This window comes from Lithobates pipiens, unplaced genomic scaffold (genome assembly GCF_037356315.1).
Source record: "Lithobates pipiens isolate NorthernLeopardFrog02 unplaced genomic scaffold, aLitPip1_a1.2 Scaffold_25, whole genome shotgun sequence".
In the NCBI taxonomy this organism is placed as follows: domain Eukaryota; kingdom Metazoa; phylum Chordata; class Amphibia; order Anura; family Ranidae; genus Lithobates; species Lithobates pipiens.
The window spans coordinates 223211429-223228095 of NW_027507787.1; the positions used below are offsets into that span (position 1 = coordinate 223211429).

General features: G+C 47.8%; 1 protein-coding gene across 3 annotated transcripts in view; it reads left to right on the plus strand.

Moving 5' to 3' along the window:
• Positions 1-16667, plus strand: part of LOC143930912 (scavenger receptor cysteine-rich domain-containing protein DMBT1-like) — a 41120-nt gene that overhangs the window by 20955 nt on the left and 3498 nt on the right. For all 3 annotated transcript variants that reach the window (XM_077455595.1, XM_077455597.1, XM_077455596.1), the window contains 3 exons: positions 113-145; positions 429-749; positions 12444-12476. In XM_077455595.1, coding sequence (XP_077311721.1) covers positions 113-145; positions 429-749; positions 12444-12476 — 387 coding nt within the window. The remainder of the gene's footprint in view (positions 1-112; positions 146-428; positions 750-12443; positions 12477-16667) is intronic.

A 16667-nucleotide genomic window follows, 5' to 3' on the forward strand; every position in this document is an offset into this window, starting at 1 on the left:
AAAAAAAGGGGGGGGGGGAATGGGAAGGGTTAGGGGTGGAGCTCATCTTTACTCTTAAGTATGTTTTTTGACTATTAAAAAGACATATTTATTTTTTATATTTAATTTGCAGGTTCTAACACAACAGCAAAACAAAACACATCTGGTGAGTTCCTGCAGCATATTAATTGAGGCCACAGTTCCTCCACTATTTTTTATTTGGGCAATAAATGTCTTTTTGTTGGACTCAAATGGGCACTATGTACAGAAGAGAATGTAGCATCTCTGATGAAATGGTGGTCCACCGTCAATCAAAAAACGCTCATTATGCGGTGGCAACATTTTGAAAAGTTTTATCGTTACCCCCAAACCTACCAAAATGTTTTGTTTTTTGACACATGTAGCTTCTCAGATGTCAACATAATGTCCTTTTTCCCCTGCTGTTTTAGAAATCCCCCCCAGCATACGACTTGTTAATGGACATCATCTCTGTGAAGGGCGTTTGGAAATTTCTTATCGGAGTGTATGGGGTACGGTGTGTGATGACCTATGGGACATGGCAGCGGCCACAGTGGTGTGCAGGCATCTTGGCTGTGGACAGGCCCAGAGAGCTCCAGGAATGGCATACTTTGGTCAAGGGACTGGAAAAATTTGGTTGGATGACGTAGACTGTAAAAGCACAGAATCTGCTATATGGCAGTGTCGCCACCGACCATGGGGCGCCAACAACTGTGACCACAGTGAGGATGCAGGGGTAGTGTGTGAAACAGGTAAGTCAGCTGAATATACTGCTTATATCATTACAACTTTATGAGCATCTTCACACACAGACTTTATGCTCTTTGATACATTTAACCCTTTTGGTAACCCACTTTTGCATTTTTTTTCTTGCAAACATGTTAAAAGGCCCATTTTAAGTTTGAAGATTACTTGAAACTCCCAAGCATGATATAATATCAAAGAAGCTCCACTCTCCCATCCAGCCAACCTAATGCAGACTTGAAAACAGCCTCAGTCCATGAGTCTCTGTCAAAGCCATGCCCCCTGACATGTTTCGATCCGCCCATCACAGCTCAAAGCGGAAGTAAACCCATCCATAAAACAGCTTCATTTCCGGCACATACTGGAAATGTAACACTCCCATTGGCTGTGCTCTCAACCAAACTGTTAAACCATCCAATGGCTGGTGTCATAACTGATCACGTGTGCAGCATCATGGCAGTTGTAGAGTAAACAGGGGCAAAGATGGCAGCTTTCTTGGCTGAAAACGATAGGGGGTTTTACTTACACTTTAATCATAGGGTAGGGTATTACTCTATGATTAAGCTCCGGTAGGCGGAGCAAAACATTTATGGGGCGTGGCTTTGATGGAGACTCATGCACTGAGGCTGTTTTCAAGTCTACATTAGATTGGCTTGACAGACGTGCGGTGCTTCCTTGCTTTTATACATGCTTTGCTTTGGATGAGCCCCATTGGCAGCCTGAACCTTTCTTCCTGGTGACTGCGGGCGTTTGGTTTCCCCAGCTTGAGCGGCATTCACAATCTAGCACTAAGGTCACAAACATAATATATTTTCTGAAAGCAGTGACTCAGGAGAATAAAATTTTGCAATTTGTTATGTTACATGATATTAGCGTGACAAATGGGGATTTTCATTAGATAATACTTACCATAAATTTTTTTTAGTGCACACAGACACAATTTTTTTACTAAATTTTTTGGTGAAATTTAAAAGGAGAGGTTGCATCGAGTAAATAAATACCCAACATGTTAACATGCTTTGGTACCCAAAATTGTCCATAGGCAACACTCTAATGCCCGTACACACAATTGGACTTTCCGCCAACAAAACCGAGAATTTTTGTTCGAAGGTTGTTGGCTCAAACTTGTCTTGCATACACACGGTCACACAAATGTTGCCCAACAATTCCGAACGTGGGAGCGCTGTGACGTACAAGATGTACGACGAGTCGATAAAAAGGAAGTTCAATAGTCATGTGATATCTCCATTACGAACGCTAGTTTTACAAGACCGAGCACTTCCAGCTCGTACTTGATTTCGAGCATGCGTGAACTTTTGTGCACGGACACGGACTTTCCAACAACAAAGTTTTATTGGCAGAAAATTTGAGAACCTGCTAGCAAACATTTGCTGGCAGAAATTCCGACAGCAAATGTTTGATGGAGCGTACACACGGTTAAGTTTCCGACAACAAGCTCACAGCCAACATTTCCCATCGGAACTGGCATTCCAACAATTCTTAATACGTGTGGTGCAATTGTCACTTTGGCACGTAGGCGCCTGTGTGGTACATATTAATGTCTATGCACATGTGCATGGGGGGGGGGGGGTAAAAAAAAAATTGTGTTACTTATTTGTTACTTTCATCCTTAACTTTTTTTTTTTTTTACTTAACCTTCTTGCTATCACATAGGGAACCAATAGCCCCAAGTGATAACATATGATAGTATATTGCTGGTGAAAGGTCCTCCTCATCCAGATCATGATTGATCAGGTTGATCACTGGCCACAGCAACCAGAAAATGACAGCTCTGAACTTGGAAGTGAGGTAATACACATCTCTTCCTGACTCATTTACCAGAGGAAGGATCAGTGGTAATAGGTATTTTGCTGAGCTCCCTCTGCTCTACCCAGCGATGCCAGTCATGACCATCTTGACCCTCAGGCCAACATGAGCGTAATGAAGCCTACCTGAGGCTTTAGTGATGGGGTTTACATATACTTAAAGGGATTTCCACATACCTGCTTATGATAGGATCATCCACACAGCAACACAGGGGCATCTCCAACTTTATCAGTCCCATTGTTATATATAGAAGGGATAGGAATCTGTCTTGTCTGTATGGTCAGTTGTCATTAGTAGTTGCTATAGGTGCTGAGAGTTGTTAGTGCACCTGTCAGTACAGGTAAAACCCAGGAGCAGTGGGAGGAGGACCTCCAGGTTACTAAACATAGTAGCCATAAGCAAACATGTAATTTCCTGTTTAATAGGAAATTCCCTTTAAGTATTAGCCCTTGTACACACAGTTTCGGAGATTCCGACGGAATGTTTCCTATCGGACCGTTTTGTCGCATATTCCGACTGTGTGTGGTCTGCATCGGACTGTTTTCGTCGGAATATCCGACGGACCAAGTTTTCCAACTTGTCGGTAAAATTTTCCGACAAAATGCTCCTATCGGACATACTCCGATCATGTGTAGCCTACTCCGATGGACAAAGTGCCACGCATGCTCAGATCAAATTCCTAGACCAAAGCTATTGGCTACTAGCCTGAACGTAGTCCCGTCGTAACGAAATAACGTCATCACGTTATGTACAATCGGATTTTCCGACAACTTATTCCGACTGTGTGTATGCAACATCACTTCCGGACCTCTTCCGGAATTAATCCGTCGGAATTACTCCGACGGATTTGGTTGTCGGAATCTCCGACCGTGTGTACAAGGGCTTAGACTGTAATACCCCTTCATTATCAGGTAACTTTTCAGTGCTGTAATATTTTGACTGACAGTTACTTGGTCATACAACACTGTACCCAAATCAATTTTAAAGCTAGGGTTTTATTTGTGTTATTTAGTAATCACTGGGTTTTTTTTTTCTATTTAAAAAATTACAAAAACTTTGAAAAAAAAGCTGCTTTCCTTTGGTAATATAAAAATGGCAGGACTTTCTGAACCCCCCAAAAAGGGGTTTGAGGTTTCTACTTTGGAAAGTAGAAACCCCAAGGTGATCCAATTTTCCCCCCACAATTTTATGGTAATGAACAAACATACTGGTACATCTTATTATACATGGTGGGCCAGATGTTGGTACCCAAAGTAGAGTAAACACACAAAGAGAGCAAGGAACAAGAAAATTTAATTAAAATTAGAAGAAAAGAGGTTTAACCTTAAACTATGTAGAGGGTTCTTTACTGTAAGAGTGGCAAGGATGTGGAATTCCCTTCCACAGGCGGTGGTCTCAGCGGGGAGCATCGATAGTTTCAAGAAACTATTAGATAAGCACCTGAACGACCGCAACATAAAGGGATATACAATGTAATCCTGACATATAATCACACACATAGGTTGGACTTGATGGACTTGTGTCTTTTTTCAACCTCACCTACTATGTAGCTATGTAACTATGTAATGTAGCACATTGTATTAGAACAGGCTTCAAAGTGGCAAAAGGGCCGGAATATTGCAGCCAAATCAAGTATAACAGTTCCTTACAGAAGGCTTTCTAGATCACAGTCTTTGTGCCGTAGAAGACGTGTGAGCAAGCTTACATCACCCAACAGCATCTGATGAAGTAGGTGGCTAATAGGTGGTGCGGCAGCAAGGGCTCTTCAGAGGCTGAAAGAGATCCAGGCTCACACCCACAGACTTTACCAGTTGGAGGAATCAGGCTTGAGGTTGAGAGACTATGGGGGCTATTTACTAAAACTGGAGAGTGCAAAATCCTGGTGCAACTCAGCACATAAACCAATCAGCTTCCAGGTTTTACTGTCACAGCTCAATTAAACAAGCTGAAGTTAGAAGCTGATTGACTACCATACACAGCAGAACCAGATTCTGAGTGCTCCCGTTTTGGTAAATCTCCCCCTCTGTCTCTCCTTCACCAGAACCTTTCCCTGCACTAGACACACTGTCCCTCACCAGTGGGTTCCTGTTCCTGACCCAGCCACTTTACAAATGCATGCCAACTGCAGTGGGACAGTGCTATTTCTTAACACTGCCCTCACTTAAGATGGCCACATAGGTCCTTCGGCACAGCAATGTCCAATGGGATGACTGCTCCCCTGATGATGCCCACGGAGGCCTCAGAGAAAGAAGAGCTCCTCTTATGCCGCGTACACACGATCTGATTTTCCGGAAAGTGTTGGATGTGAGCTTGTTGGCAGAAAGTCCGACCATGTGTATGCTCCATCGGACATTTGTTGTCGGACTTTCCGCCAACAAATGTTGGCTAGCATGGTCTCAAATTTTCCACCAACAAATGTGTGTTGTCGGACTTTCCGATCGTGTGTACACAAGTCCGTCCGACAAAAGTACAAACACGCATGCTCGGTAGCAGAATCGCTCGGTCTTGTAAACTAGTGTTCGCAATGGAGAATTAACATTCGTGACGTGGCAAATTATGAAATCTCCAAATGCAGCGCACAATTCTCTTCTTCTTTAATGGGATAATAATGAAACTGCTTTGCTGGTGGTACTGATGGAGTTATTGCAAACAAATTTTCAAAGGCATTTGTTGTTGGACTTTCCGCCAACAAATGTTGGCTAGCAGGTTCTCAAATTTTCCGGCAACAAATTTTTGTTGTCGGACTCTCTGATCGTGTGTACACAAGTCCGTTGCACAAAAGTCCACGTTTGCTCGGAATCAAGTTCGAGCCGTAAGCGCTTGGTCTTGTAAAACTAGCATTCGTAATGAGATATCACATCGGCTCGCCGTACATCTTGTACGTCACTACATTCGTAATTGTTGGCCAACATCTGCATGACCGTGTGCATGCAGGTCAAGTTGGAGCCAACACCCTTCAAACAAAAATCCACGGTTTTGTTGTCGGAAATGTCCAATCGTGTGTACGGGGCATTAGCCTCCAATCCCCCTGCATAGCATCTGCTGGACAGCGCCATCTGTGCAGGGAGGTGGAACTACACAGGTATTAACAAAACAGCCTCCTGACAATACATTTATAAATGGCATTGGGTATTTATTCATTCACCAATTCACTTTTTCAGATGCACAGCTGTAATAAGGTGGTTCAATTATACAATAGTTTTTGTGTACTCTTACTGGAACACAGGAATTAACACCTACATTTTCTCGAGAAAGCAGAACTTACATTTTAAAGCGGACCTTCAGTATTTTTTTAAACTTCCTTCAATCCACCTCTTTGAATACCAATGAAGGTGGTAACATGGAGTACTTTGCTCCATGTTAAAAAAAAAGCAAAGGTGATGAAGAGATGGCAGCTGGATGGGAGCTGGTGAGCAGGATTCACTGCTGAGCAGGAGTCCCTCAGGAGTACTGGGTGAGACTTGGCAGCAGGGAGAGCCAGGAGCAGAGTCAGGAGCCAGGCCAGAAGTCATCTATGAATAAGCAGCAAGCAGGGTCAGGAGTCAGCCGGGGTCATTCACTGGTAATCAGGCAGTAGCAGAGTCAGAGGAGCAAGCCAGAGGTCAAATACGGATCAGCAGACAGACGTGGGGTCACTGGAACAAGCCAAAGGTCAAAGCTAGGGATGGAGATAAAACAGGTCAAAGGCAAGCCGGGTCGGTAACAGGAAATCCAATAATAACAAGAACAAGAACACAGGAGCATACAGGGGAGCTGAAGTTCATCCAGCAACTAATGCCTCATACTGCTGGCTTTAAATAGTACACTGGGCGCCAGACTTGCGTGCGCTTTGGTGTACGCATGTGCGTGGCACATGGATCCTCGTGGGCGTTCGTGCCCGTACGCACATTCGCATTGTCGAATGTCTATGAGCTACTGGAAAATTTCAATGTGCCAATCTTTGATTTTGCTGGTTATTTGCAGGTGTGCCAATCCTTCTAAGAACCATTCTCTGACCATCTGCAAACTCGTCATGACTTCCCCTGGAGAACTGAGGGCACTGGCTTCAGCTGCCCTCAGGGAAAATGGCCGCCTTGACAGTCATGCTCAGTGTGTTTACAAAAATTGCAGATTTAGAACAATAAAGTGGATACATTATATTATAGAGGTGTTTACATGCTGCATGTAATTTTCGACAATTTAAAGTCTGACTGAAGATTCACTTTAAGTATGTTTAAAAACGATTCTGAAGACTTTGACAGGTTATATGTGCATTAGTTAACAACAGGAACATTGCAGATTTCCAGAATTATAATTCCTTGCTCTAGCATGCAGCGGGTGAAAGTGGAAGCATGGCCAGTGACATGCTGGCTTAAAAAAATATTGGCCTCCCCCCCCAATCATTCACTGGCCATCAAGGATGAGAAGGACAGAACCACTAAGTGGTGACCAAGGACTTAAGGCCGCGTACACACGCGGGGACTGTTCGCCCAACTTTGTCCGCTGAACAGTGTTTCGGCGGACAGTCCGCCCGTGTGTGGGCTTTCAGCGGACAGTTTCAGCGAACAGTTTGCTGAACAAGGTTTTTCGGAATTTCCGAAAAACTGTCCGCTGAAACTTGGTTTCAGCGAACAGTCCCCTCGTGTGTAGGCTTGTTCGTCAAACTAAGTTCCGCGCATGCTCAGAAAGGATTTACACGCCGAAAGTTGTAATGCAGTGTATAGGACGTTGTATTTTCCGTCCCGTCGTACGTGCCGTTCACGTCATCGCGCACGGTTTCAGCAAACTGTTCGTTCGTCGTGTGTGGGCAAGTCCGTCCATGCTAATTTTGAGCGGACTGTTTGCTGAAACTGTTTGACGGACAAAGTTGAGCGAACAGTCCCCGCGTGTGTACGCGGCCTAAGTTGCCACAGGTTGATGGGCTTTTAACAGGTACTTAGAAATTTTCTGCTATTTACTATACAGGTGTTACTCTAAAAATTAGAATATCGTGCAAAAGTTCATTTATTTCACTAATGCAACTTAAAAGGTGAAACTAATATATGAGATGGACTCATTACATGCAAAGCAAGATAGTTCAAGCCGTGATTTGTCATACTTGTGATGATTATGGCTTACAGCTCATGAAAACCCCAAATCCACAATCTCAGAAAATTAGAATATTTCATGCAATCAATAAAACAAGGATTGTACATAGAACAATATAGAATTCATATGTACCGTATATACTCGAGTATAAGCCGAGATTTTCAGCCTCTTTTTTGAGGCTGAAAGTGCCCCCCTCGGCTTATACTCGAGTCATCGCTGTCTGCCCGCTCGATCAGCGTGTCGAGCAGACAGACAGCGGCCATTCTGATTCAAAAGCCGCGCCTCCGGCTCCGCCTTCGCCTGTGATAGGCGGAACACTGAATTTCCCAGCAGCCTGTGTTCCGCCTATCACGGGCATCCGCTCATCCTCGTACTACGGACGAGGATGATACGACGTCCGTGATAGGCGGAACACAGGCTGCTGGGAAATTCAGTGTTCCGCCTATCACAGGCGAAGGAGGAGGCGCGGCTTTTGAATTTTACAATGGCCGCCGACGAAGAGGGCACGGGACGGAGGCAAGGCAACGCACGGCACGGGACAGGACAGGACGGGACGGGACGGGACGGGACGAAGGCAAGGCACGACACGGGACGGAGGCTCGGGACAAAGGCTCGGGACAAAGGTAGGCTGGACACACACACACACACACACACACACACACACACACACACACACACACACACACACGGATGGAGACACACACACACGGATGGATGGATGGATGGAGACACACACACACACAGGGATGGATGGATGGATGGATACACACACACACAGGGATGGATGGATGGATGGAGACACACACACACAGGGATGGATGGATGGATGGATGGAGACACACACACACAGGGATGGATGGATGGATGGATGGAGACACACACACACAGGGATGGATGGATGGATGGATGGATGGACACACACACACACAGGGATGGATGGACGGACACACAGGGATGGACGGACACACAGGGATGGACGGACACACAGGGATGGACGGACACACACACAGGGATGGACAGGCATGTCTCACCCTCGGCTTATACACGAGTCAATAAGTTTGCCAGTTTTTTTGGGGGTAAATTGGGGGCCTCGGCTTATATTCGGGTCGGCCTATACTCGAGTATATACGGTACTCAGTACTTGGTTTGGGCCCCTTTTGCAGCAATTAATGCCTCAATGCAGCGTGTCATGGAAGCTATCAGCTCTTCTGCAATGCTCGGCCTCATGTCTCCTATCTTTCTTTTGGCAATGCCCCATAGATTCTCTATGGGGTTCAGGTCAGGCGATCAAGCACAGTAATTCCGCTGTCACTGAACCAGGTTTTGGTGCTTTTGGCAGTGTGGGCAGGTTCCAAGTCCTGCTGGAAAATGAAGTCAGCATTCTCATAGAGCTCATCTGCGGAAGGAAGCATGAAGCATTCCAAAATCTCCTGGTAGACGGCTGCATTGACAATGGACCTAATGAAGCACAGTGGACCAACACCAGCAGATGACATGTCTCCCCAGATCAATACACACTGTGGAAGCGTCAGGGGCGTACTAAGTGGGGGGGCGGGGGGGCGGGGGGCGTGCCACCCCGGGTGCCACACACTGGGGGGTGGTGTCAGGCCAGCGCCCCCCCCTCCCCTCTCCGCAACTGAAGTGTCAGACAGCGCCGTGAGGAGCCCGAGGCACTGGCAGTGGGCGGCATTGCAGGGGGGGGGGGTGCAAGCAGCACCTGAGTGGAGTGACATCTGCCGGCTCAGTGATCCGGGACCCGGCTCCCCTTCTCTCTGTGGTCGCGTCGCGCTGCCGTTCTGATCAGTCTCGGGCAGCGGCTGTCACTCACTCACACTCTGCTCAGCCGCTGCCCGAGACTGATCTGAACGGCGCGATATGAGTCACGTGACTACAGAGAGAAGGGGATTATTGCGCCGGGTCCCGGATCACTGAGCCGACAGGTGACACCCCACTCGGGTGCTGCTCGCACCTCCCCCCTGCAATGCCGCTGCCTTGGGCTCCAGGTACACTAGGAGTTCTTTACTGTGGTGGGTCCTGCACTGTAGGGGGGTCCTGCACTGTAGGGGGTCTGCACTGTAGGGGGGGGGGTCCTGCACTGTAGGGGGGTCCTGCACTGTAGGGGGTCTGCAGGGGGGGTCCTGCACTGTAGGGGGGGTCCTGCACTGTAGGGGGGTTCTTTACTGTGGTGGGTCCTGCACTGTAGGGGGGTCCTGCATTGTCGGGGGGGTCCTGCACTGTAGGTGGTCCTGCACTGTAGGGGGTCTGCACTGTAGGGGGGGTCTGCACTGTAGGGGGGGTCCTGCACTGTCGAAGGGGTCCTGCACTGTAGGGGGGTCCTGCACTGTAGAAGGGGTCCTGCACTGTAGAAGGGGTCATGCACTATAGGGGTCCTGCACTGTAGGGGTCCTGCACTGTAGAAGGGGTCCTGCACTGTAGGGGGGGGTCCTGCACTGTAGGGGGGTCCTGCACTGTAGAAGGGGTCCTGCACTGTAGGGGGTCTGCACTGTAGGGGGGTCCTGCACTGTAGAAGGGGTCCTGCACTGTAGGGGGGTCCTGCACTGTAGAAGGGGTCCTGCACTGTAGGGGGGGTTCTGCACCGTAGGGGGTCCTGCACTGTAGAAGGGGTCCTGCACTGTAGAAGGGGTCCTGCACTGTAGGGGGGTCCTGCACTGTAGGGGGGTCCTGCACTGTAGGGGGGTCTGCACTGTAGAAGGGGTCCTGCACTGTAGGGGGTCCTGCACTGTAGAAGGGTTCCTGCACTGTAGGGGGGTCCTGCACTGTAGAAGGGGTCCTGCACTGTAGAAGGGGTCCTGCACTGTAGGGGGGGGGGTCTGTACTCTAGGGGAAGATTCTGCACTGTAGGGGGGTCTGTACTGTAGGTGAGGATTCTCTACTGTAGGGGAGTCTGTACTGTAGGGGGGTCTGCGCTGTAGGGGGGTGGGTCTGTACTGTAGGAGGGTCTGCACTGTAGGGGGGGGGTCTGCGCTATAGGGTGGAGGGGTCTGTACTGTAGGAGGGTCTGCACTGTAGGGGAGGATTCTGTACTGTAGGGGGGTCTACACTGTAGATGGGGGTCTGTATGGTAGGGAGGGGGGTCTGCACTGTAGGGGATCTGTGTAACATGCAGAGGGTCCAGAGCTGTGAGGGGCTGTGTAATGTAAAGGGGTGCAGAGGTGCAGGGTGCTGTGTAATGTAAAGGGGTCCAGAGGTACAAGGGCTGTGTAATGTAAAGGGGTCCAGAGGTTCAGGGTGCTGTGTAATGTAAAGGGATCCATGGGTACAAGGGCTGTGTAATGTAAAGGGGTCAGGAGGTTCAGGGTGCTATGTTATGTAAAGGGGTCCAGAGGTACAAGAGCTGTGTAATGTAAAGGGGTCCAGAGGTGCAGGCTGCTGTGTAATGTAAAGGGGTCAGGAGGTTCAGGGTGCTATGTTATGTAAAGGGGTCCAGTGGTACAAGAGCTGTGTAATGTAAAGGGGTCCAGAGGTGCAGGCTGCTGTGTAATGTAAAGGGGTCCAGAGGTGCAGGGGGATGTGTAATGTAAAGAGGTCCTTAGGTGCAAGGTCCTGTGTAATGTAAAGGGATCCAGAGGTGCAGGGTGCTGTGTAATTTAAAGGGGTCCAGAGGTGCAGTTGTGGAGAGGGGGGGTACACAGTAGTGACAAAAAGATATTGAAGGATGCAGAGGTATGCAGGGGACACGGTGGGTGTTTTTACATTTTATGGTGGGGGGGTGCCAGATATAGGATCCGCCTCGGGTGCCAAATGCTCTAGGTACGCCCTTGGGAAGCGTCATACTGGTCTTCAAGCATCTTGCAGTGTGTGCCTCTCCATTCTTCCTCCATACTCTGGCTCCTTGGTTTCCAAATGAGATGAAAAATTTGCTCATCAGAAAAAAGGACTTTGGACCACCAAGCAACAGACCAGGTCTGTTTTTCTTCTTCAGGTAAGACGCTTCTGAAGTTGTTTGTTGTTCAGGAGTGGCTTGACAAGAGGAATACGACATTTGAAGCCCATGTCCAGCATCCGTCTCTCGATGCACCGACTCCAGCCTCAGTCCACTCCTTGTGAAAGTCCCCAACACTTTGGAATGGCCTTTTCCTGACAATCCTCTCCAGGCTGCGGTCATCCCTGATGCTTGTGCACCTTTTTCTTCCACACTTTTCCCTTCCACATAACTTTCTATTAATGTGCTTTGATACAGCACTTTGGGAACATACGACTTCTTTTGCAATTACCTTTTGAGGCTTTCCCTCCCTATGGAGGGTGTCAATGATGGTTTTCTGCACAACTGTCCGGTCAGCGGTCTTTGCCATGATTGTGATTCCTACTGAACCCGACTGAGAGACCATTTCAAGGCGCAGGAACCCTTTGCAGGTGTTATGGATTAATTAGCTGATTAGAGTGGGACACTTTGAGCCGAGAATTTTGCACCTTTTCACAATATTCTAATTTTCTGAGATTGTGGATTTGGGGTTTTCATGAGCTGTAAGCCATAATCATCACAATTATGACAAATCACGGTTTGAACTATCTTGCTTTGCATGTAATGAGTCCATCTCATATATTAGTTTCACCTTTTAAGTTGCATTAGTGAAATAAATGAACTTTTGCAGGAAATTCAAATTTTTTGAGTATCACCTGTATGCCTGAGCATAATTAACTAACACAGAGTTCTCAATTATCTTATTATACAAGATTTTCATGTTACATGAACTATAACTGCTAACTTTGATATTTTATCATCATTTTATTGTACCATGCAAAAGTATGAGTTTTGAGTAAATATAATGTATATCATTTTTTTGTAGGTTCTACTACAACGGCAATACCAGACTCAACAGGTATGTTCCTCTAGCACAGTGATGGTGAACCTTGGCACCCCAGATGTTTTGGAACTACATTTCCCATGATGCTCCTGCACTCTGCAGTGTAGTTGAGCATCATGGGAAATGTAGTTCCAAAACATCTGGGGTGCCAAGGTTCGCCATCACTGCTCTAGCATATTAAAGTGTATTTAAATCCAAACAATGAACATTTATTCTTTTATCCTTCTTGGTCTGTTAAATATACCATCAAAAGCGTTTTATTATATCTTTTTGAGCAAAAATACCTGGTAATCTTGATTGAAGCAAGATTCGAACTCTTTGCAGTAAGCATGACAACACATTGTATATGCTCCACTGAAATCGTAAGTAAAATAGTGTAGTAAGTACTGCCCAGTTCACCACCTAGGCAAGAAGCCTAGGGTGGCGACACCGTTCCACTAATATAGCCAGTGGCGGCTGGTGTTTTTCTTTTAAGGGGGACGGCAAACAACCACCCCCCTCGGTTGGTCGATCGGCTGAACCCCCCCCCCACACCGGCACTAACCCCATCGGTTGCAGGCGGGCGGGCTCCTACGGGTGGAGGGCAGTGGCCAGGTTGTGGGCTCCTATTGGTGGGTCATGGGCTCCTACGGGAGGCGGGTTGTGGACTCCTATGGGCAGGTTGCGGGCTCCTATGGGTGGATCGCGGGCTCCTATGAGCGGCGAGTTGCAGGCTTCTATGGGTGGCGGGCAGCAGCTCCTGTGTCCTCTTTGCATCATGGCGGCTTCCGCTGTGCGACTCCTCCCTCAATAGGCACCTGTCCTTTCAGCCAATTGGGTGACCAGTGTCAAAACCGGCTTTCTAATTGCCCGGGAGGAGGATCAGTGTTACAAATGCGAGTATTGATTCGCTGTTGTAACACACTTGGGTGGGCTCGGAGCTCGGAGCCCACCATATATTGAAGCTTATTAGAGCCTCTGGCTCTAATCGGTGCTTTAAAAAAAAAAACAAGCAGCCCCTCCGCATTGGAATCCATGCGCCGTTGTCCTGATGCATGGATAGGGGAGGTGGTCATGGACAGGGGGAGCAGTGTCCGCACACGCTCTTAATGGATGGGCCGCCCCTGAATACAATACACTGAGTGAGCTTTGTCACCCTAGGACAGACAGGAAGTGTGATACTGGCAGAATCAGCAGGTGACAATAAAGAAAAAACCTTGAAAAAATAAATCTAATTGAATCGCATCTACCACATCTGAGGACTGGTAAGCTGGAACATGTAAAAAAAAAAAAAATACTGGATACATACCTGAAGGAAATAATTCCCCCCCTGCAGGAGAAAATCTGACCGTGGTTTAGGGGCTCTCTTGCCTTTTGATCAACTGTGGATAGGAGGTTCTGTATATGGAGAATTTCAATGTATTATACCTTTCTATCATTTTTTGTTTCCATTGGTTGAACTAGATGGGCTTTTTATTTTCTTTTGCAACCAGACTAAGTGACCATGTCAATATTTGATCAGATACATTTTAGTTTGGGTTGCAGCATCTTCTCTACATATTATATAATTACCTGGGCAGTGAATGTGTTTTGTGCTGGATTTAGGGGAGTTCTCTATGAGTAAGAGGGGCAACTAACACCTGTGTTGAACTGGTGATCCACTCCAAGTGAGCATTAAAAGGTGGCTGGAAAAACTGCTGGAACCCCCCCCCCCCCCCCAGAGATAATCAAAATACAATTTAAAAATGAATACATGATTATAAATTTGGACCATAGATACAACTTAGATACACTCTAATATTATAGCATGGCATAGGACAACTGAAGTCAACCATGAGATATGAAACCCAACTCCAATAGAATTTTTTTTTTTAGTTATGAGTAGAGTCAGCAAAAGTTAGATTCTTTATCCTTAGGCTGCTTTCACACTGGGGCGGTATTCAGGCGTTACAGCGCTAAAAATAGCGCCTGTGTAACGCCTGAAAAAAACCGGCCCCTTTAACTCCAGTGTGAAAGCCGGAGGGCTTTCACACTGGAGCGATGCGCTGGCAGGACGGTGAAAAAAGTCCTGCCAGCCGCATCTTTGCAGCGGTGAAGGAGCGGTGTATTCACCGCTCCTACCCATTGAAATCAATGGGACACCGCGGCAATACCGCCGGCAAAGCGCCGCTGCATCGGCGCTTTGCGGGCGGGTTTAACCCCTTTTCGGCTGCTAGCGGGGGTTAAAACAACCCCGCTAGCGCCCGCACACCGCCGCTAAAACGACGGTAAAGCGCCGCTAAAAATAGCGGCGCTTTACCGCCGACGCTGCTCCCGCCCCAGTGTGAAAGCAGCCTTAGTCTTGGTTCTTTTGCCCCTGTGGAAACATTGATTCTGGTCATATACAACAGGGGTCAACAAACTTTATAAACAAAGGTTTACTGTCCATCAGACTTATGCCCTGTACACACGGTCGGAGAATCCGACGGAATGCGTCTTATCGGACCGTGTCGTCAGATAATCCGACTTCATGTGGTATGCATCGGACTGATTCCGTCCGAATCTCCGTTGGACCCAATTTTCCAACATGTTGGAAATATTTCCCAACCAACTTGGCCGGTCGGACATATTCCGATCATGTGTAGAGAATTTTGATCGGACCAAGTGCCACGCATGCTCAGATCAAATTCCTACATCAAAGCTATTGGCTATTAGCCTGAATGTAGTCCCATCGTAACGAAATTACGTCATCACGTTCTGAAAGATCGGATTTTTCGCCAACTTGGCCCGAGCGTGTGTATGCAACAGTTTCGGACACAATCCGTCGGACTAAATCCGACGGACAAAATCTGACAGATTTGGTTGGCAAAATCTCCGACCGTGTGTACGTGGGCTTAGAGGGGGCCGGACTGTGGCCAGTGAGAGTAGAAAATTCCCTGGCATCAATGGGAGTAAACAATGCTCGTAGGTATTCAAGGGCTATTACCCCTTTGTTGATATCAGGGTTGTATCAGGGGAAGGAATAGTTCACCATCATTGGTGGCAGTGGCGTTTTTTTTTGGGGGGGCGGCAAACAATCCACCTGTCCCCCCAGTCAGTTGGGTCCTGGATGGCACCCCACCCTGGGTCGGTCAATCAGTATTTGGGGCCCCGCACTTACCCCATCTCGCGGGCAGCACTTGGATGGCGGAGGCTTCTCTCCGGACGGCTGCTTCCTTGCTTCCTCCGCGTCTCCCCCCTCCTCCTCCTGGCAACCAATCCGATTGGATCTCCTTTTGGCCAGACTCAGAACCAACTTCCTGATTGGCCAGGAGGAGAATGAGTGTTACAATAGCGAGTTTTCATGCCCTATTGTCACAGAACTGGATGGGCTTCGGAGCGCAGTGCTCTGTGCCCCCGAGCCAACCCGTTTTTGCCTATTAGAGCTTCTGGCTCTAATCATGTGCCCGATTGGAATGCATGCGTCCGACGCCATTCTTGTAGTTCAGATGGATGGTGGGGCGGCGCCTGTGCGCTCCCTATGGATGGGCCACCACTAGTCAGTGGAAAGAATACCGTCCTGCCGTTGATGTTATAGGGAGGAATAGTGCTCTATTGTTGGTATCAGTGACAGTAATTGTTGGTTTCAGTGGAAGGAATAGTCCCCCGAGGGCCGGATAAAGGCAAGTAGAGGGCCACATCTGGTCAACGGGCCACAGTTTGGAGACCAATGTTATAGAACAGGGGTCTCCAAACTTTCTAAACAAAGGGCCACCTTATTGTCCTTCAGACTTTAGGGGGCCAGACATTGGTGTCAGCGGGGGGGAGAGTACCCCATTGCTGGTGTCAGTGGGGGGAATAGTGCCCCATAATTTGTGTCAGTGGGAGGAATAGTGCCCCATCATTGGTGTCAGTGGGGGGAATAGTGCCCCATAATTTGTGTCAGTGGGAGGAATAGTGCCCCATAATTTGTGTCAGTGGGAGGAATAGTGCCCCATCGCTGGCGTCAGTGGGGGGAATAGTGCCCAATCATTTGTGTCAGTGGGAGGAATAGTGCCCCATCATTGGTATCAGTGGGAGGAATAGTGCCTCATCATTGGTTTCAGTGGGAGGAATAGTGCCCCATCAATGATGTCAGTAGAAGGAATAGTGCCCCATCAATAGTGTTAGTGGGAGGAATAGTGCCCAGTCATTTGTGTCAGTGGGAGGAATAGTGCCCCATAATTTGTGTCAGTAGAAGGAATAGTACCCCATCGTTGGTGTCAGTGG